Source organism: Porites lutea, chromosome 12 (assembly GCF_958299795.1).
Source record: "Porites lutea chromosome 12, jaPorLute2.1, whole genome shotgun sequence".
In the NCBI taxonomy this organism is placed as follows: domain Eukaryota; kingdom Metazoa; phylum Cnidaria; class Anthozoa; order Scleractinia; family Poritidae; genus Porites; species Porites lutea.
In genome coordinates, this window is record NC_133212.1 from 10088313 (window position 1) to 10107873 (window position 19561).

Below are 19561 nucleotides of genomic sequence, written 5' to 3' on the forward strand. Positions count from 1 at the left end.
GCGACGTAATTGACCAATCAGATCAATAACCAGAGTATAATACCATCAACTGACGTGATACAACTCACTTTGACTCTGAAGATGACTACCGCACAGGTTGTCGAAACGTCAGTCACTGTCAACAACAAAAGTAAGTCCTATTCAGGACTTCGTTCACCCGGACGATCAAACTCAACCTACTTTTGAAATGAATCCTGGGCTCAAACCTTTCACAAAACAAACAAAAACAAAGAAAACTTTAAGTCAAATCTCGTCCTCGTAATTGTCCTCGAATCTAAAGGACTCTATCGTTGCATTTTGACGTCAAGAAGTAGGATTGTTAGTCAACAATAAAGTGTTTTCAATTGACTTCATGGAGTTCATATTGGTGTTCTAGGACAATGAAACCACCACCATGTTGGCGTCCCTAACCAAAAACTTTTTTCTTATGTAAACCCTTTCTTTTGTTCCGATAAAGTTGCATAGATGCTGGCTACGTGAGAGTGAACACTCTATACCAGGAGACGATTACTAGAGAGACTTAGGTTATATGGATAGGTTCACGCCGCATACTTAATATTTGCGCGTTTTCCGTCCAATCGTTACTCTGGGTACCAGAGGTTTTTTTTTCGCGTGCGACGAGGAGCCTCGTCGGTAGAAGACTTAACCGTAACCGGAAACCGCGCATGAAACGCCTCTGGCACCCAGGGTATCCAATCGTTGGTTTTTCAATGAAATGGTCGCAAATGAAGAATTGCGTGGTAACGCTACAAGCGAGCTCAAGTAAACACGATAGTGAGGAAGAAAGCGAGAAAATAAAATAGCAGCAAAATCTAAGAAGCAAGACAAAATCGCTGAACGTGCAGCACGTACCACTATTTGGCATTTTCCTTTGCCACTATATCGCACGCCTTCAAACTTGAGTAAGACAACGCTGATTAGTGAGCTTTCTTGGCGGCTACTTATGCACAGGTAACGACAAAAAAGAGGTAGCTGAATCACCGATAAAATGAATCAGCATATCTGCTTAATGGATAAAAAAATGGCCAAAAACATTCCAGTTACAAGTACCCTTCAAGAATAATACATAGAAAAGACGGCATCTACAAATTTCACGTTTTATTTCTGTGGCTGAAGAACACATATACCGTGTGGCTGTAAAATTTAATACCTCCAAAAGTTGTGGACTAGGAAAATCTCAAGTGTGCTTCTTAAACCGACCAACCCATACATTTTAGATGTGAAAAGTGATATCATTAACCAAAGGTTATATTTCCTGACGACTGTAAAAATGCCCATTTTTCTCCAAAGCGAATGCTGACAACTATACACGGATATCTCTCGGCGAGAGAATGGCGCACACGTAAGAACCGGCCATAGCCTGCTTAGCAGGCGCGTGGAATTAATAGAGATGGAAGTGCAATGGAGACACCCTCCTGGTGTCGGCTACAAATAATGAATAATAATGATGGTAATGACAATGATAATGATAGTAAATTATAATAGTGATAGGGGACTTTGGTTTTTCGGATATACGATTCCTGACCCTCAACTCCCTTCCAATTTATTCGAGCGTACCCCCTGGCCATGACCTTTGAAATTGCGTGAACAGATATGTGCTGCTTCTTGTATAAACTGACGTAAGTAATCCCTAATGAAAAGAACACCAGTCGCCACACCAAGGATTGTTCAAACTTCCTGCTTTCGTTTTGATATTTTCCCCTTCTTGATTCAAGCGAAACCTCTTTAAAGTCGTGCTGCCTGCCTGGTGCCTGACTAAGGCTGCAATCGGTAAGTATATACAGTTGAAAAAAGTCTTTTTTCAGTAATTTCAATTTATATTACGGTGCTACAATTCATCGGTACAACGGCCAGACTAAGGCTCCTTGACTTACGCCAGGGTACAAGAAATGTAGCATTGGATGTTTTATACCTTGAAAGTGTTCGTCTTCCCTTTTGTGACGGTGCTTAGTAGTGTACAAACAATCAAGTAAATGTCCGGCCATCAGCCACGGTTAAAGATGCAGAGGGACACTCTATTATGTTGAACGCAAGAATGTGGTAAACATGAAAAAACTGAATGTCGCATACACGGTACATAAATGCTTTGAGTGTGAGCCATAAGTTACGCAGCGCATTCGTGTTTTTCTCAAAGGGGAATTGGGGGGAAGCGGTCGTCTAATATTGAAGGACCTTGATGACGCATAGCGAAAGTTGTTGCATTAAAAATGTTAAAGTTGATTTTTCAAGCTACAATGATATGACAGGCTATCATATCCGGAAATTGGCGTATTAATTTCGGCACAGTCAGCAAGCGAACCAAGCGAAGTCATTTCAAATTACTCTAGAGATCCTAAAAAAATGATACGACATTATGGGTTAAAGCTATAGGTCTGTTAATTTCTCTTTTAAATCGATGTATTTCCATACACTCTTCTGAGCTCAGAACGCACTGGAATATCTGTCGCTATAATAATATCCCTGATACCCATACACCTCTTGCGTGTCCAATTGTATTGAATTATAAAGGCAGTCGTAATATTATCTGTGAGGTCTTAGTTACATGAATAACGTTGAATACCCTCATTTTTTGCGCCGTGGACAATGAATGAGTGAAAGAATGAAGAGCCGTGTATGAGAGGACAACAGACGTGCCCTCATACGATACATTTTAACATGTGAACAGCAAGTTCAGACGTCAGCGTACAAAGGCGCCACTGGCAGCCGCTCTCAGTGCATTAGCTTACTGTACCCACGCAACCCATAATGTGATGTGCGAAGCTTAGCCACACCACCGGGGTCTACGTCCCCTACTCTTTTCAAACAGTAGTGTGGGTTCTTTTACGTACCACAAGAGCCAGATAAGTGTAATTGCTGTGAGACGGGACCTACGGTTTTTCGTCCTTATCCGAGAATACTAGAAAGTCTAACCGTCTGCAAATGTCGTTACAAAGGCAGCACTTTCTTCTCAGTTATTTAAAGTCCTTGAGTGTTGGTCCGGCCGGGGTTCGAACCCGTGACCTCCCGCTCAGCAGACCAGCGCTCTCCCAACTGAGCCAACCAGGAGGCGATTAATATAAACACTGTTTTAAATAGCAAGACCGGTTTCGGAAATCTAAAATGGTTTTCTTCGTCAGTTCCTTTAAAAGTTAGTTGCTCGTGGGGTTGCGAGCAAAAGAAGGAAAGACCATGGGAACGTTTAGCGTTGAACTAAGTGACGCTGGGGAGGGTAAGCGAGAAAATGAGATAAATTATTCAGGGGCACCCAACGAATATTTTTCTGAAAATGGGCCGTTAACTACAGAAAACCAAAATTTAGATGCTTTTAAGGCATTTTCAAGCACTTTTCTGTGTTACTGGAAAGAATTTATCTGTTCCTCACTCCCAGCAGGTTAGATGGCTATTCTCCCAGCCAGCAGAGCGGCCTTCTCCATGTTTGCCAGCCAGCAGAATTAAAAAAATCTGTATTCAAATAAGCGCCGCAGGGTTGCTTGGAAATTGCGGCGCTGATTCGAGTATATACGGTCAAAATAAATAACACACAGCCTTATCTCTCGCTTGTCAACCAAGAATAACAACAACTACAGTGGTAATGAAAAAGGAACGTCACTAAGCCTTACCTAGATGTACCTTTTGTGAATCCTATTCAGTCCAACTTGAATATAATACTTCAGGCTGTTTAATAGGTTTTGACAACCGTGAACTCGCGCTCCGCCAAAACCCGAATGTTTTAATTAAGAATTTTTTAACAGTTGTGTAACACTATTATGTAAGATGGACGAAAAGAATGCAGTTACCAAGAACATGCAGATATAACACTTTATTGTGACTATTGGCAACCTTAAGATGCCTTTCCTTTACACCCCGATAAGTTTTTTCTGCAGTTGGTGCTTCCACAAAAAACCTAACACACTTAAATCTAAAAACAAGGAAAAAAAGAACCATTAGACGAATATTACAGAAAACTTACTAAATCCAGCTGAAAGAGGTAAAAATATAATAATTCCAACAGACAAGTGTTTTTTTGGTTTAAAAATATTCTCTCCCTAAGAATGAATGGAATGTTGCTATCGACATCATCCATCACGGGCATGTAGTGGGGTTTAATTAAAACAACTTTTCCCAAATTTGGTTCTAAACATGGTTGAAATTGTGTCTTGTCTGTATGTTAAAGCCTTTTCCTTAAAACAGAGCTCCTCATTAACTGCTCTTTATTTTTTTAATTTCTAAACATACACATACTGAATAAGGGCTAGGACATTTTACTTCTTGGTTCTAAACGGTTAAGCTACTTTAACCGCATTAAATACAGTCGTAATTGAAACATGCAATTTCTGGTGAAGATTAAAAATAATTTACATAAATGTACCGCATAAACCATGGATCAGTATTTGCAATCCACACTACATCTGCAACCTGCACAACAATCATTGTAAAATAGCACAAAAATTGAAGACAATTGTACACACATCAGCAGTAAATTTATAAGTTATTTAGGAATTTATTAAAACAGCTCTGAGACAGTTGCCCTAGTTGAAACAAAACAAAAAAGGGGTAAATGATTTTAAAAAAAAGTTTAGAAGGACAAATAACTGATAATAAGGCCAAGCTAACAGCACCCATCGTCAGAAGCCTTACACAACTGTGGAAGAAGAGAGGGTCAAAAGAACCAACAGTAAAAGAATGCTCGTTGTCACAACTCTAGCCCCACCTACGACAGGAGAAAGGGTCGCAAGGACGAACAAACAAAGAATGCTCGTTGTCACAACTCTAGCCCCACCTACAGCGGGAGAGAGGGTCGCAAGGACGAACAACCAAAGAATGCTCGTTGTCACAACTCTAGTCCCACCTAACGGTAGGAGAGAGGGTCGCAAGGACGAACAGACAAAGAATGCTCGTTGTCACAACTCTAGCCCCACCTACAGCGGGAGAGAGGGTCGCAAGGACGAACAACCAAAGAATGCTCGTTGTCACAACTCTAGTCCCACCTAACGGTAGGAGAGAGGGTCGCAAGGACGAACAGACAAAGAATGCTCGTTGTCACAACTCTAGCCCCACCTACAGCGGGAGAGAGGGTCGCAAGGACGAACAAACAAAGAATGCTCGTTGTCACAACTCTAGCCCCACCTTATGGCAGGAGAGAGGGTCGCAAGGACGAACAGACAAAGGATGCTCGTTGTCACAACTCTAGCCCCACCTACAGCGGGAGAGAGGGTCGCAAGGACGAACAAACAAAGAATGCTCGTTGTCACAACTCTAGCCCCACCTAACGGCAGGAGAGAGGGTCGCAAGGACGAACAGACAAAGGATGCTCGTTGTCACAACTCTAGCCCCACCTACAGCAGGAGAGAGGGTCGCAAGGACGAAGACACAAAGAATGCTTGTTGTCACAACTCTAGCCCCACCTACAGCAGGAGATAGGGTCGCAAGGACGAAGACACAAAGAATGCTTGTTGTCACAACTCTAGCCCCACCTACAGCAGAAGAAACGGTCACAAGGAAAAATGACCAATGAATACTCAAACATGAGCAAGCCCTTTAGTGAGAGGAATAGTGTTTTGTTTACATAGACTTACTCTACTGTCAGGCAGGTTAAGGTAAAAGAAGTTTTAACATGACCAAGTGGTTGACTGTCTGCCGCTATATGCAAAAAGGAAATCAAAGATCCATTGCTAAGATTACCAATATACACTATACAACACAGTTCAATGATGCATTCTCTTCACACCAACCAGGTTCATGTCTACAGAAACGGATGTCTTTTTATAAGTAAATTAATAAATTGTTTTTTAAGGGGAGTTTTCAAAGGTTTTTGTAGCAGCATCAAAGTTAAATTATCATTCTTTACATGTTTACTTTTCGATAATGTTCTTTTCTGTCCTTTGTTCCTTTGTACCTGAATAAATTAAATTTCACGATTAATCATTATGGTTGACTGATCCATTGACTACAAAAAGATGTTATGTTGACATTCATGTTCTGATTAATACCATAACATACATTATATAACTAAAGCAAAAATTACGCATAAAATAAATGTTTACCTGGGTCAAGTCATATTTCCTCCTGTCACTACAAGCCTAGGAAAGAGAAACAGAAAAACATTATTATTATTTTCATTATTACACCCATTTGTGCAGCATTAATTCCTGATGTACATGGCACAATATTACTCTACCTCTGACGATGAATATGGGTAAAATTAAATTTAGACAACAGACAAATCTAATCATAAAGAGGTCAGTGTTCGTCCAGGGTCACATCCAACTTCAATATGATGTATGAAATATCAGGATATCCACTGGTTAACGTGGTATAACAATTGCATACATGTAATTTCCTACAAAATTCCTATTATTATGATCTGTTTCTTAGAATTATGTATTGAAATTACTGCAGGGAGAAAAGTGTATGCAGCACTACTAGGACTCAAAAGCTGAGTTTCAATCTCTTGAATGTACATGTAGAACTTATTCCATAGCATTTCCTTTTTATATCAATGAGAGCTATAACAATGAGAAAACCAATGGAATATTGTGTTTTTCAGTTAATATTAATCAGCCTAGATGTATTATTTCAAACTTGACCTGGTGCAGCCATTGTTTAATTCTGCAGAATATTTAGCAAATATATAGGTAGCAAATACAAAAACATGAATTCTCCATATAACATACTACTGTTCTAGAAGTATATTGTTTTAATGTGAGGGTACATGGGGTGGGTTAATAAATCATAATGTAACTTCTTTATATATACAAATAGGGCTGTATAGGTAAAAGGATTACAGAAGATGAGCTTCTTTATGACTCAGTCAAAAAGTTGGAACAAATGCCCCAGTATCAAAGCAAAAGTTACATGTACGTCACCTTGTAAAAAGCTGAAAATTGTTACTGTCAAACTCCGAAAACAGTGAGCACCTGAAAATTTTCAGGATTGTTGATTGTGTACTGGCCAATAGGAATATGCAAGCAAAACTCTAAACCACAAACTAATTACCATTGCTGTTTGTGTGTAAGTTATCTCACGCCTAATTATTGCCTGATCCTCGTAACACAATAACATTCCATAAATATTTCTGGTGTTCACGGTATTGTGAGTTTCACAGTAAACATACTTAACAACTTAAATCAGCAACCTTACAGTTTTCCTGATATCCATACAGACCCCAAAGACACTGCAAAGAGGACAACTTTACAACCCAAAATTACTTAATAAGATAAACTTTCCAGGGTAGACTTGGCAAACAGTATGGCATATACAGAGTACATACATAAGTACAAGCTTAGATGGTACCCCTTAAGGGGGTAAGGTTAATTAAACAATGAAAACTTTCCAACCCCAATGACGCTTTTGTCAATTAAAAATGCCCACTGTAGGAACAAAATGCCAGAAAAATTCCCAGGGAGAATGGGTATGCTTGGAATTGACTGAGCATTAGGAAAAATGAAATAAATATATTTACATGTACAACTACACAGCATTTGAATTGAGACAAAATCTTTGCAACAAGTAGAAGTAGAACACAATAAAAAGTTTAATTATTAACTGGGCTAAAATCCAAGATAAAAGAAAACAAAGAAAGGATGATATTCTGGAATCGAAAAAATGCAACTTTTCAAGAACACAATGAGTCGGATTTTGAATTGCTGTTAAAACTCGTGGTAGTACATGCTGGCTGTTTTGTTAGCTTTTTCAAAATGTTTTGTTGACGTTGTCAAGCATTATCAGAAATAAATATTACAGCTCAGGGTTCAGTATGAAAGCCACTGTAAATAATTAAAAGCAAAATAAAGAAACGACACCAATTATTATGCACCGAAATAATTCTTTCACAACACACTCCTCAGAAGACTCGATGTACATAGCCTGCGAAAACATCCGTTTCTCCTCGCTCTTGGCCGCTGGGGAATCGCGCGAAACGTTCCCAGCGGCGAAGAGCGAGGCACATTTTACAGTTAAAGAATTTGAATTCATTACTTATCCTTTTTATCCCCAGTATCTCGTTCGCGCTTTTCGAAATGGTTTCATCCGAAAACCACCAATACACACTGAAACTAAGCCAACCCTTGAGTAAAAATAAGACTAAGAAAAGAAGAATCGTTTTGAAAAGCTATCTAACGGCTGCGCGCCAAGGCCTTCACCGAGACCGAGAAGCGATTTTAATGGCATTTAGTGACATGCAGATAAGTAAGACAAGGGAAATAAAAATATCATGCATGCATAATAGTAGACAATATATTCAGTATATTCAAAGAAACCTTACCTTGTGCATAAACATGAATCTCATGAATCGTCCTAACCGCCAGTGAACCGTTGCCAGTTTATATCCAGTGGCGGAGCGTAGCCTGATTTCGAATTTCTAACAACGGTGCCCACGTGCAGATTTTTTGATCAGCGGTAAATAAATCATAAGCGCGCGAGTCCGCGCGCACAATTCGCGCACATAGAGGAGCCACCTGAGAGGAGCCGATTACTCCTGATACCCAGCTGGATATACACCCAAGAAAAATTTCTTTCCAGCAAGAATTTTTGATACATTTGATAAATTCTCGACCGCAGATTTAAGACTTTACTTCCCAGCAGAACAGTCGAAACGTCAGTTCCCAGCCAGCAAAATTTTCTCTGTAGAACAGATATTGTGAGGAACAGATCCGTTGGGTGCCCCTGATTATTGTCTTGGGTGGCCTGCCTACTCGTAGAATACTAAATAACAGCAAGACAAACCGTTGAGAATCAAAACCACGATAATTTGGCAATAAAATACACTGAAAATAAATACTCTATTGACCAAGCTTGTTCGGTCAAGATAGCTGGATTCGTCACTTGCACATCTCCCATAATGCACCTTATTTGCCCTCCAAAATTTTGCATAACCTTTCAGGTTGTTTTTCGTTTCTCCTGGATATTACAGCCGTCCCAAGAGAAATTAAAAATAATGTTTATGCAAAATTTTGGGGGACTAATTAGGTGCATTATGGGAGATGTGCAAGTGGCGTATATTGGCGTCGTTCTGTTTTCATGGCCCTAACTTCGTATCGGTAAACACAATGTTAGACTTGCTACAAGTCGACCACTCATAAGTTCTCAAAAGTGAGCGAAGCGAGCTTTAACGCATGAGGTTGCGCAGCGGACGAGCGAACGACGAAGTCTTGTGGCATAACCAACCAGGAAAAATATTAAGGAATTTAAGAAAGTCTAACAAAATGCAAAAAAAAGGAATTTGGCCATATAATAATGTGCCGTCATATTGACCACTTCACGCTTGTTCAGTAATGCATATTTGAAGGACATAGTGATGCACGCCCAAAAAACATTCCGCTTTCGTTTTGACAGCCTGTTTCCCTTCGTCGGTTCAGCGGAAGCTCCATGATACCCTATAAAGACTTGGTTTCTTCGAAATTTGCTGCCTGAATCAGGAGTTCCCAACGGTAAGAATATGCAATAAGCAGCCGTGTTTCTACATGCGGTCATGAAAACCTTTAATTTGTATAAAAATGGCATGTTCATTTACATGGTAGGAATTGAATGATGCGGAAAGCTTCCTTGTCGGTTATTCAAAGTATAAAACTGTTCAAAAGAATGTCGAACAGAGAGTTTCGCGGCAAATCGTAAGGAATGATAGCCTTTTTGTGTTCGAGCAGCCGAAGTAAGCTCTGGTTTTGGAAAGTTCTGGAAGCAAAATGAAGTGAAAACAAGATTCGACCTGCGGCAATAACGTAGAGCCAATACAAAAGAACTGTTTCGCACTTAGAAGTAACTTTTTCACGTTAACTCTCTTTAGATCTTCATAAAACTTTTCAAAAAGAAACCAAAAGCCATAAGCTTTATGTTCTGAACGTTCGCTTACCACCGAAACTTTTTAATCTTCATCGAAAGTCTCTACAGATGAAGCATGACGGACTGTTTTGCATAGTTATGTCCTACAAGTATTCGGCCTTAGTTTAGTTAAAATATTTCTAGTGTAAAGTAAATCCTACTGAATTGGAAATGGGAACTGAACATAAAGTAGCCTGCAGGACACGGTTTTTAGGCGAGTGAAGATATACGCGAGGCGAGCGCGGAGCGCGAGAAAGCGCTTTCACCAGCCGCGCGTGTCTCGCTCTCCACCCACGCTTTGTGCCAAAAAAGAATAGCGGCTATTCTGCAGACTGCAAATAAAGGAGTGGTGGTAAAATAGGGAGAAAAAATTAAATATGATCTAATGAAAAGGGCATAAAATTAGTCCTACTAGCAGAGTACCGAGACTTTAGAGAAAGGGGCCTCCCTGTAAAATGCCTACCCATTGTCAGAGCTGGCTCTAAACACTATTTAGTAGTATCTGACTCTAAATAAGTTTGGATCAATTTAGGTTTCTGGGAAACTGCCCACCTACCCCTCCCCTAAGCTAACATTAACACTTATTCTCACTTAGGGCAAAACGATGGCATAGGGGAGGGGTAGTTGGGCAGTTTCCCAGAAACCTAAAATGATCCATAAGTTTTTAGGCAAAAATACGTTTATACACTCTTGCGGTTTCATTGAAAACGGTACCTGTTTTGAGACTCTAATGGGCTCATCCGTTTTCATGAGACCAAAACGGCTAAAAAAACCATACCGTTTGTAGTACACACCTATATACCGTAAAACTCCGAAAATAAGCCCCTCCATGTATAAGCCCCTCCAAATATAAGCCCCCCCCCCCCAAACCGGTAACGCAAAAAACCCTCCGTTAAATCGCCCCTCCAAATATAAGCCCCCGGAAATTACCCTCAAATACAAAGTAAAACAAAGCAAAAACGGTAAATTTACTTCCAACTATAAGGCTAGCCCAACTGATTTTGAAGCGCAAATTTCCCTCCGTAGATAAGCCCGTCCGAATATAAGCCCCTCCAAAAATAAGTCCCTCAAAAAGGGCCTTAGAAAAATATAAGCCCTGGGGCTTATTTTCGGAATTTTACGGTAGCTTACAAATGGTATTACCCCCGGGTATGTTGTCACTAATTGCAGAGAAAATCTTTCCCCAAAGGTTGAAGCATCAGACGTAAATCAAGTATGGTGTATCTTCAAAAGAATATACCGAGCAACAGCTAAACTACCGTATTACAGAATTTGTTACCCAGCAACTGATATACTAGCAAATTTGGGTTTTGGTCATGCCCTGACATGCTTGTATTGAGAAGTCAATGTTTTTACTTCATAGACCGCGTTATCTACGTCACTAATAATTTTTTCCCCTCTGAACTAATTTGCTAATTACAGGATTCATTTTCCTAAAAGGTTCCAAGCATCAGAGGTGCATCAAATATGACCTCTTTAAACGAATATACCGATGAACAGCTGAACTATTACAGAATTTGTTATGTAACCACTGATATTCTAGCGGAGGGTCTGAGAGAGATATTTAAACAAGAATGGGACAAACTGTACAAATCAACAACTGGAGAATGGAAAGACGAGCCTCGTAATGGAATGGACTTTTATAACGGAGAGTCTCCTCGAAATAAAAAAAGAAACGCTCATCTATTGGCAACTATGAAAAACGGAAACAGAGTGGAATGGGATTGTACAATGCTTTTTTACGCCATCCTTTTCTCCGATTGCGTCGGGACAGGTCTTAGCGCACTGGTCAGAAAAAATGTAGATGATCTACGAAAGTTCAGGAATGAAGAATTCGCTCACATGCCACAAGGTAGTCTCTCTGAGATAGATTTTCAGAATGCTATTAGCAAAGTTGATGTTGCGTTTCAAGCTCTTAGTCTTCCCACTGTAAAAATCCAAAACCTAAAATATCACAAAACATTTCCAACAAAAGAAGTTGATAATCTGAAACAAGAAGTTCAAGAAAAAGAGAGTCAGCGCCAGGGCCTTGAAGATCAGCTCCAAAATGAAGCTCCCTCATTCTGTGTTCTTCCTCCTAAACCTTCGCATGAAATGGGTGGTCGTGAAAGTGAAGTAGCAAAAATAGTCCAACAGCTGAGGGAACTAAATGAGTCCAGTGACAACAGGTTGAGTTATCTTTACATCTCAGGGAATCCTGGAAGCGGCAAATCACAGCTAGCTGGCCTTGTAGCTGAGAGATTCTTTAACGACCTCAAAGAAATACCACGTGGCTCTTCATTTGTAATGACATTAAATGCTGCAAGTCCAGATTCACTTCTGGAGTCGTATGCCTCATTTGCTCGCCATTTAAAGTGCCCAGACTATTCAATTGTGGAAACCCTCAGCTCAAAGGACTCGACCGTCGACGAAAAAATCACTAGTCTTAAGATGCTTGTCGCTGTAAAAATTACCTGTTACACGTCGTGGCTACTGGTGGTTGACAATGTCACTACCATGTCATCTGTGCTTGTCCATTTACCACAGTTTAATTCAAAGGCTTGGGAAAGAGGCCATTTGCTCATTACGACGCAGGACACAGCGTCAATTCCCTCAAAAAGCTCTTTCGTTAATCACATTTCAGTAAGCCAAGGTATGGAGCCCGATGATGCCCGTTCATTATTGTCCGAGCTTTCTGGTATTCCAGATAGCGAGCTAGTAGGAACAGTAGCACAAAGACTGGACTATCAACCTCTTGCTTTAGCAGGCGCCGCCGTCTTTGTTAAAGAGATTCGGCAGGACAAAGAATCGATGCATTTTGGGTGGGAGGAATACCTGAAGATCTTAGAAAAAGGCAAAAGACAGAAAACAGAAAGTACACTTGTCGACACCAATCCAATTTATCCAAATTCAATGACCAAAGCAATAACGTTAGCCGTCGAAACACTGATGAGATCCAACAAAGTTCAAAAACACCTTTTCACTTTTCTTGCCCTCTGCGCTCCACGGCCATTGAACATGGACATAGCAGTTAGTTACATCATGAAAGCACATGAAGAGTTTGATGAAGCGGACAAAGAATTAATTCGCATGAGATTAAAAAGAGGCTCACTTCTGCTGTTCCAAGATGACGAGGGTGGCTCTTTTATTCGACTTCACCAGGTTGTGCATGATGCTATAAAAACTGTAGCAAAAGAGTATGCAGAAAGCCAGACCGATGAGGTCGTTAGTGGAGTCATTACATCATTTAACGAGTTTATCATCGCAACTCCACCACAGAATAAGCAACTAAACACCAGACACATCGCTCCACATTTGAAAGCTTTGACTATGGTAACGGACAAAGTGTTTTCGCGAGATAATTTGTTTCAAGTTCATGATAAGGAGATTTCCGAAAAATGCGAAAACCTTGGAAATACTTGTCAAATGCACTGTGAATTCAAAGAAGCAAAAACATATTTTCAATATTCACTCACTTTTAAGCTTCAAGAGCTCGGCCCGGAGAATGTTGATGTTGCAACAAGCTACGATAAATTAGCTTCGATTTACAACGATTTAGGTGACTTTGAGCAAGCAAAGGAGTATCAGCAACGTGCTCTGGACATTCAACTGGACAAGCTCGGCCCGGAACATGTTAATGTTGCAAGAAGCTATCATAACTTAGCTTTGATTTACAAGTATTTGGGTGACTTTGAGCAAGCCAAGGAGTATCAGCAACGTGCTCTGGACATTGAACTGGACAAGCTCGGCCCGGAACATGTTAATGTTGCAACAATGTATAATAACTTAGCTTTGATTTACCAGGATTTAGGTGACTTTGAGCAAGCCAAGGAGTATCAGCAACGTGCTCTGGACATTGAACTGGACAAGCTCGGCCCGGAACATGTTAATGTTGCAAGAAGCTATAATAACTTAGCTTCGATTTACAAGTATTTAGGTGACTTTGAGCAAGCCAAGGAGTATCAGCAACGTGCTCTGGACATTGAACTGGACAAGCTCGGCCCGGAACATGTTAATGTTGCAAGAAGCTATAATAACTTAGCTTTGATTTACCAGGATTTAGGTGACTTTGAGCAAGCCAAGGAGTATCAGCAACGTGCTCTGGACATTCAACTGGACAAGCTCGGCCCGGAACATGTTAATGTTGCAAGAAGCTATAATAACTTAGCTTCGATTTACAAGTATTTGGGTGACTTTGAGCAAGCCAAGGAGTATCAGCAACGTGCTCTGGACATTCAACTGGACAAGCTCGGCCCGGAACATGTTAATGTTGCAACAATGTATAATAACTTAGCTTTGATTTACAAGGATTTAGGTGACTTTGAGCAAGCCAAGGAGTATCAGCAACGTGCTCTGGACATTCAACTGGACAAGTTCGGCCCGGAACATGTTAGTGTTGCAAGAAGCTATAATAACTTAGCTTTGATTTACCAGGATTTAGGTGACTTTGAGCAAGCCAAGGAGTATCAGCAACGTGCTCTGGACATTCTACTGGACAAGCTTGGCCCGGAACATGTTAATGTTGCAACAATGTATAATAACTTAGCTTTGATTTACCAGGATTTAGGTGACTTTGAGCAAGCCAAGGAGTATCAGCAACGTGCTCTGGACATTGAACTGGACAAGCTCGGCCCGGAACATGTTAATGTTGCAAGAAGCTGTAATAACTTAGCTTTGATTTACAAGTATTTAGGTGACTTTGAGCAAGCCAAGGAGTATCAGCAACGTGCTCTGGACATTCAACTGGACAAGCTCGGCCCGGAACATGTTAATGTTGCAACAATGTATAATAACTTAGCTTTGATTTACCAGGATTTAGGTGACTTTGAGCAAGCCAAGGAGTATCAGCAACGTGCTCTGGACATTGAACTGGACAAGCTCGGCCCGGAACATGTTAATGTTGCAACAATGTATAATAACTTAGCTTTGATTTACCAGGATTTAGGTGACTTTGAGCAAGCCAAGGAGTATCAGCAACGTGCTCTGGCCATTAGAACAGACAAGCACTGGCTCAACAAAACACCAAATAAGGTACATGAAGGACTGCTTACAGACGCAAAAAACTTTATTATGGAAATTATATTTCTTCTAGATAGATTTTACGCAGTCTTTAAGGTTTATCGCGTTGATGTTGTGTTAAAATTTAAAAGGCTGAAGTTTTCAGGGGTTTTTTTTCACAGCAGCATAAGTTGCGTCTTAAACTGCGGGGATCGTCTTTGCATTTTTTCTTCCGCAGCTCCACTATACGAAATTCATAAAATCTTTATAAATGATTCTAATTTGATAAACTCCATAACGTTTTGCATATATTAATCATGGAATCGATGTTTGGGACGTTGGTAATACACCTCTTAATTCGGGTTTCACTGTAACAGTTTCTGTTTACAATGTATTTTTGCTTTCCGTATCTTCAAGTTTCTTCTAATGAAAAAAAAAATGGTTAGTCCTTGCAGATTACTCATGAAGCTGAAAGGCATTTATCACAATCCAAGAATGAAGATGATGACGATGAGGATGATGATAAAGGCGGTAGTAGGGACGGTAAAGCAAAAATCATTGTTAAGTTAAAAATGTCTCCTCCTGCTAACTTTTAACGATTTTACTCAATGGCGCGTTCCTTTTAGAAAAAATCCGACAAGGTTTAATCGTTGCAAAATCTTACAGTCTTTGGACTTGACGTGACAAAGGGAACGTGAGTAAAAACCCGGAGATGGATTCTTCAGCGTTCCAAAAATATTTGTGTGAAACGCTTGCAATAACGTAGAATGCTCGACAGGTGTAATTTTTTTGGACCCATGCCCAAACAAACTAATTAATTGTGAATCTATAAATGCGGATTTAGATATAACCTATCACCAAATCTATTGGGAGTGTGTTTTTAGTTTTAGTAAAGAAAGGTAAAATCCGTGTTTGGATGATTGTCTCAAAGGAAAGTGGCGTAGGTCAAAAGTCAGCTACATCCAAAAAGAAGTTTTCAGGCTAACACAATTAGCGAATTAGGGGTTCCACTGATCCCAGATACAATATATTAGGTGCAGTTACACTAACCCCCCAAAGCTCACCGATTGGGGAAATAGCTTGGGTTTGGGTCACACTGGGTAATTGATCACTGTCATGGTTGCGGTTATACAGTGCTAAATTGTCCAACGGGAAGAAAAAACGTGAACCCAGTTTTGAGGTAAACGTTGTTGTAAACATTGAAGGCTTACATAATCTTATTAATAACACCCGCTCCACATTAATTAAACTTAGAAAGAGAGATTCAGCCTTAAATTTTGAGACTGAAAAGGACGACGTTGACTTCATTTATTTAAAGAAAGACAAATTCTCGCTCAGAAGTCAAAAGTACGGGTTTACAAAAATGTTTGCAACGACTTCATAAGAAAATAATTCTTGAACACACGTAAAGAAAACTTACGAGTGTTTTGAGTTGCTTTTAAATTTATTTAAAAGTGTAAAATACAAAAAAACATTCACAGCGGCGCTCAAAATCCTGCTGAGGTTTGGCAGTCCAGTTTGGCGCTGGATTTGGCGCCAAGAAGGACTCAGCACATAAACAACACGTGATTTCTACTTCTCTCGTGATTGGTTGAACTGCCTTAGGTTCTTATTTACCAGAAGAACTTACTTCGAGAACTGTCATGGATAATTCTTTTGTTCGGATTGATGTATCCATGGAAATTTCCCCGAGGCACTGAATTTCACCTTGGGAAAAACGGTCACACAAAAAGCCGCTTCCCCGTGGGCAACAGCCATTTACCGGTGGGTAAAATGGATAATTTGGCCGCACCTATTTTAGGTCGCTTAAAAAGGATATGTTATGGACAACGTTTGACTTACGCGCATTATAAGCTTAATTACTCTTTTCTTTCACAGACAAAAGAGCTAAGAGAGACAAGCACAATGCTGAACAAAAAAAACAGCAGATTGCTAAGAAAGGTTCAGATGTTGATAGTGATGTGTCATCTGAGGGAGATGGTTACCTGGATTCACAGGAAGAGGATCACAGATCTGACAGTTTTGCATCTTTTGATGGTGAGATATTTTGATCCTTTGATCCCCAATATCAGTCTTTGTCTGATGCTGTTGATGTAATCTCGCCTGTTTTTAGCCACCCCTCCCCTCAAACATTATGGAGCTTAAGCAAAGACGTTTTTGAGCAACTCACGACAACCGGAAGTAAAGCCTTTTCTCTTTTAATATGCCTTGATGCTTATAACAAATTTGAATTGGTAAATTTCTTTGCTCTGATAGAGACGATCTGCCCGAAAATTTTGGCACAACCACTGCCCATGAACGGCAAAAAGTTCACTTCCGGTTGATGTGCGTCGCTCAAAAACGCCTTTAAAGGAAGGGTTAACTATACACAGGCTACTGTGCCCCAGTTGCATCACCTTGCCTGTCGTTTTTTCCTCCTCTACTGTGCTTCTTCAGTTCCCTTTTTGCATTCTCTTCTTTTCTTCCCGTTAGCTTAGCTTAGCTTTAGCTTAGCTTAGCTTCCCGCCTAGCCCCCCCCCCCGGGCTACTGCGGGGCATTTGCCCACGTTGTCAGTCCCGAGTGTGGGGTATTTGCAAATTTTTCACTGCCCGGGGGTCGGGCATTTGCCAACTCCGGTGCCATTCCCGAGCGTTTGACACGCACGCGGTTTCCTATCAGATTATAACTACACAGAAGGTTTTACTGGAAAAAACGCAGATAGAGATTGGCTCATCTGTCAAGGACAGGAATAAATTGAAGAGGGTTGTAAAGGCATGTTTTCGACTTTATGCATGCATTTCTTCATTGCTTATCAAAATTACGTAGCGAAATAATTGGAGCTATCGATGTAAAGTATTTTAAAAATATTATTTTTATTACTATTATTATAGCTTGTGTAATGTGATCTCGGATTGTTCACTTAAATGTATGCTCTATGGGAGTATGTCACTGCTTTCTTTGTAAGGTTACAATTCACCACGTTACCTCTTTGATGCTCTGATCATCATCATCATCAACATCATCATCATCAGCATCACCATCATCATTATCATCATCAGTATTATCATAATCATTTGATAAGGATCACGGTAATACTAAAGGTTATGAGCCAAAATGTACGTTTTTGAATAAAACCTCAATTTTCTAAATTGGGTCACTTGACTTTGACCGTGCCCTGGTGACGTCACAGCCAGATTTGGCATCAAACTGTCCAAATTTTGTCACATAAAAGTGCGCGCATTTTTTAAATTACAGATTGAACACTTTTCCGTAGCACCTGCTTCAAAATTAAAGACACAATAATAAACTCCCTTAAACCAACATTATAAAGAAAATTATGATCTCTTGCTTAAACCTATTCTCTTTCTTTTCTTTCTTTAAATCCTTAAAGTTGAAAATATAAATAAGGCAAGTGCTTCGCTTTCCCCTTAATAGATCATTACGCCCTCAGCGGTGCTAAGCGCGTTATGAGATACAAAGACAACAAATGCTGGGTAGTTTTGGCGTTTATATGATGCCTTTCTTGTTTTCTTGTTAAGGTGCAGAGAAGAGAAAGAAGAAGTCGGGAAGTGGCTGTCGACTTTGTAGATGTCAATAATAAATATTCACATTCATTTTTGTAATTAGGAAAATTAGAGTTTTGGTAGCCTTTTAGCGTATGAATTTTTGCTCAAGAGTCCTCTCTTGTATAAGAGCAGAAGACATCAAAGGGAATCTTTATCGTTCGCTGAGATAACAGAGCTTAGATCTGCATGCATATCATTTCTGGATTCAAAGATAACCAACCAAAGACTTGCTTTCCATCATTTAGTAAGAATATTTTTAAGGTAGCACATGCAAAATCCACTTTGTAGTAATTACCGGGAAAATGATAAACAAACAGAAAAAGATTTCCCTTCCACGTTCCATGTAAATAATGCATGGGTTGATTTAGGGGTGGTCTGAGGAGATCGCGCCCTCCTTTTTTTCTGTGAAATTTTGCAATTTTTGCTTGAAGAATTCTCAATTATATATCACTTGCAAGTGTCCAGCAGATCCTCCCCCCCCCCCAAACTTTCTGAATTTTCTAGATCCCCCCTTTAAATGTTCTTTTAAAGCTTTCAGTTTTTGTTAGTATGATGTTGGAGTTGTTCATGAAAAACTCTATTTGCTTAATAGATTTATCAATAATTTCCTATTGTAAACTTGAGACCACACAATTTTCAACATGAAGTCTCATACGTCCGCAACGGACTGTCCACTATAATGTTGTGAAGAATTTTCTAGGTTGTTATGAGGATTTTTGTCATCTGGTATTTACTTAGCTAATTTTATGTTTGCACTTGAAGATTCACTCGTGCTTAGCAAGAGTCTCGTTATAATTAGGTATGTATATCAAGGTTAATCCGTAATTGTATGACAGGTTTTTGAATTTTATTACCTTATAAGGGTTTTTTGTAACATAATAGTGTCATTTATTAAATTTGAGTGTCAGTCCTTGAAGTGAGCACGTTTTGGGGTTATAGCTGACTATGTTACCTACATCAGAGTTCCTGTTTTGGTTTAAGTTAGAGCCTCGTGGGTTTAGTTTTTAGGAAGTGCATTCATAAATTTCATGGTCAGCAAGAAAAAAATGCATTTTATTTGAGTGTCAATGCATTTAGCACGAAAGTACTAATTGGGGACATTATTTTGGCTCCAACTGGAGACTATCCTCGATACCCAGGGGCGGTCAGTTGAGTCGGAAAAACGGCGGTGGCCAATAATAGACCCAATCTTAGTCACTTTTGCCGGGCAAATGTAATCTTCTCGATCCCACCATAGCTAAGG

At 39.8% G+C, this 19561-nt stretch overlaps 1 protein-coding gene across 2 annotated transcripts; it reads left to right on the forward strand.

Moving 5' to 3' along the window:
* Positions 1 to 1647: 1647 nt before the first annotated feature.
* Positions 1648 to 19188, forward strand: LOC140921735 (uncharacterized). 2 transcript variants are annotated; one of them, XM_073371743.1, is made up of 5 exons: positions 1648 to 1770; positions 11236 to 14805; positions 15219 to 15315; positions 16651 to 16809; positions 18292 to 19188. In XM_073371743.1, exons 2-5 carry the CDS (start codon positions 11263 to 11265, stop codon positions 18348 to 18350), a joined length of 3858 nt encoding a protein of 1285 aa, XP_073227844.1. In that variant the 5' UTR covers positions 1648 to 1770; positions 11236 to 11262; the 3' UTR covers positions 18351 to 19188. The 2 variants fall into 2 exon arrangements, with proteins under 2 accessions (XP_073227844.1, XP_073227845.1); XM_073371744.1 differs by lacking the exon at positions 1648 to 1770 and having other exon boundaries at positions 11180 to 14805.
* Positions 19189 to 19561: the final 373 nt, after the last annotated feature.

Excerpts from the sequence above, each read along its gene's own strand:
- LOC140921735 (XM_073371743.1), top strand. The coding sequence starts at position 11,263 with ATGACCTCTTTAAACGAATATACCGATGAACAGCTGAACTATTACAGA. Across the intron at positions 15,316-16,650 it reads TAAAGGCGGTAGTAGGGACG|ACAAAAGAGCTAAGAGAGAC; the intron begins GTAAAGCAAAAA and ends TTTCTTTCACAG. Across the intron at positions 16,810-18,291 it reads CAGTTTTGCATCTTTTGATG|GTGCAGAGAAGAGAAAGAAG; the intron begins GTGAGATATTTT and ends TTTCTTGTTAAG.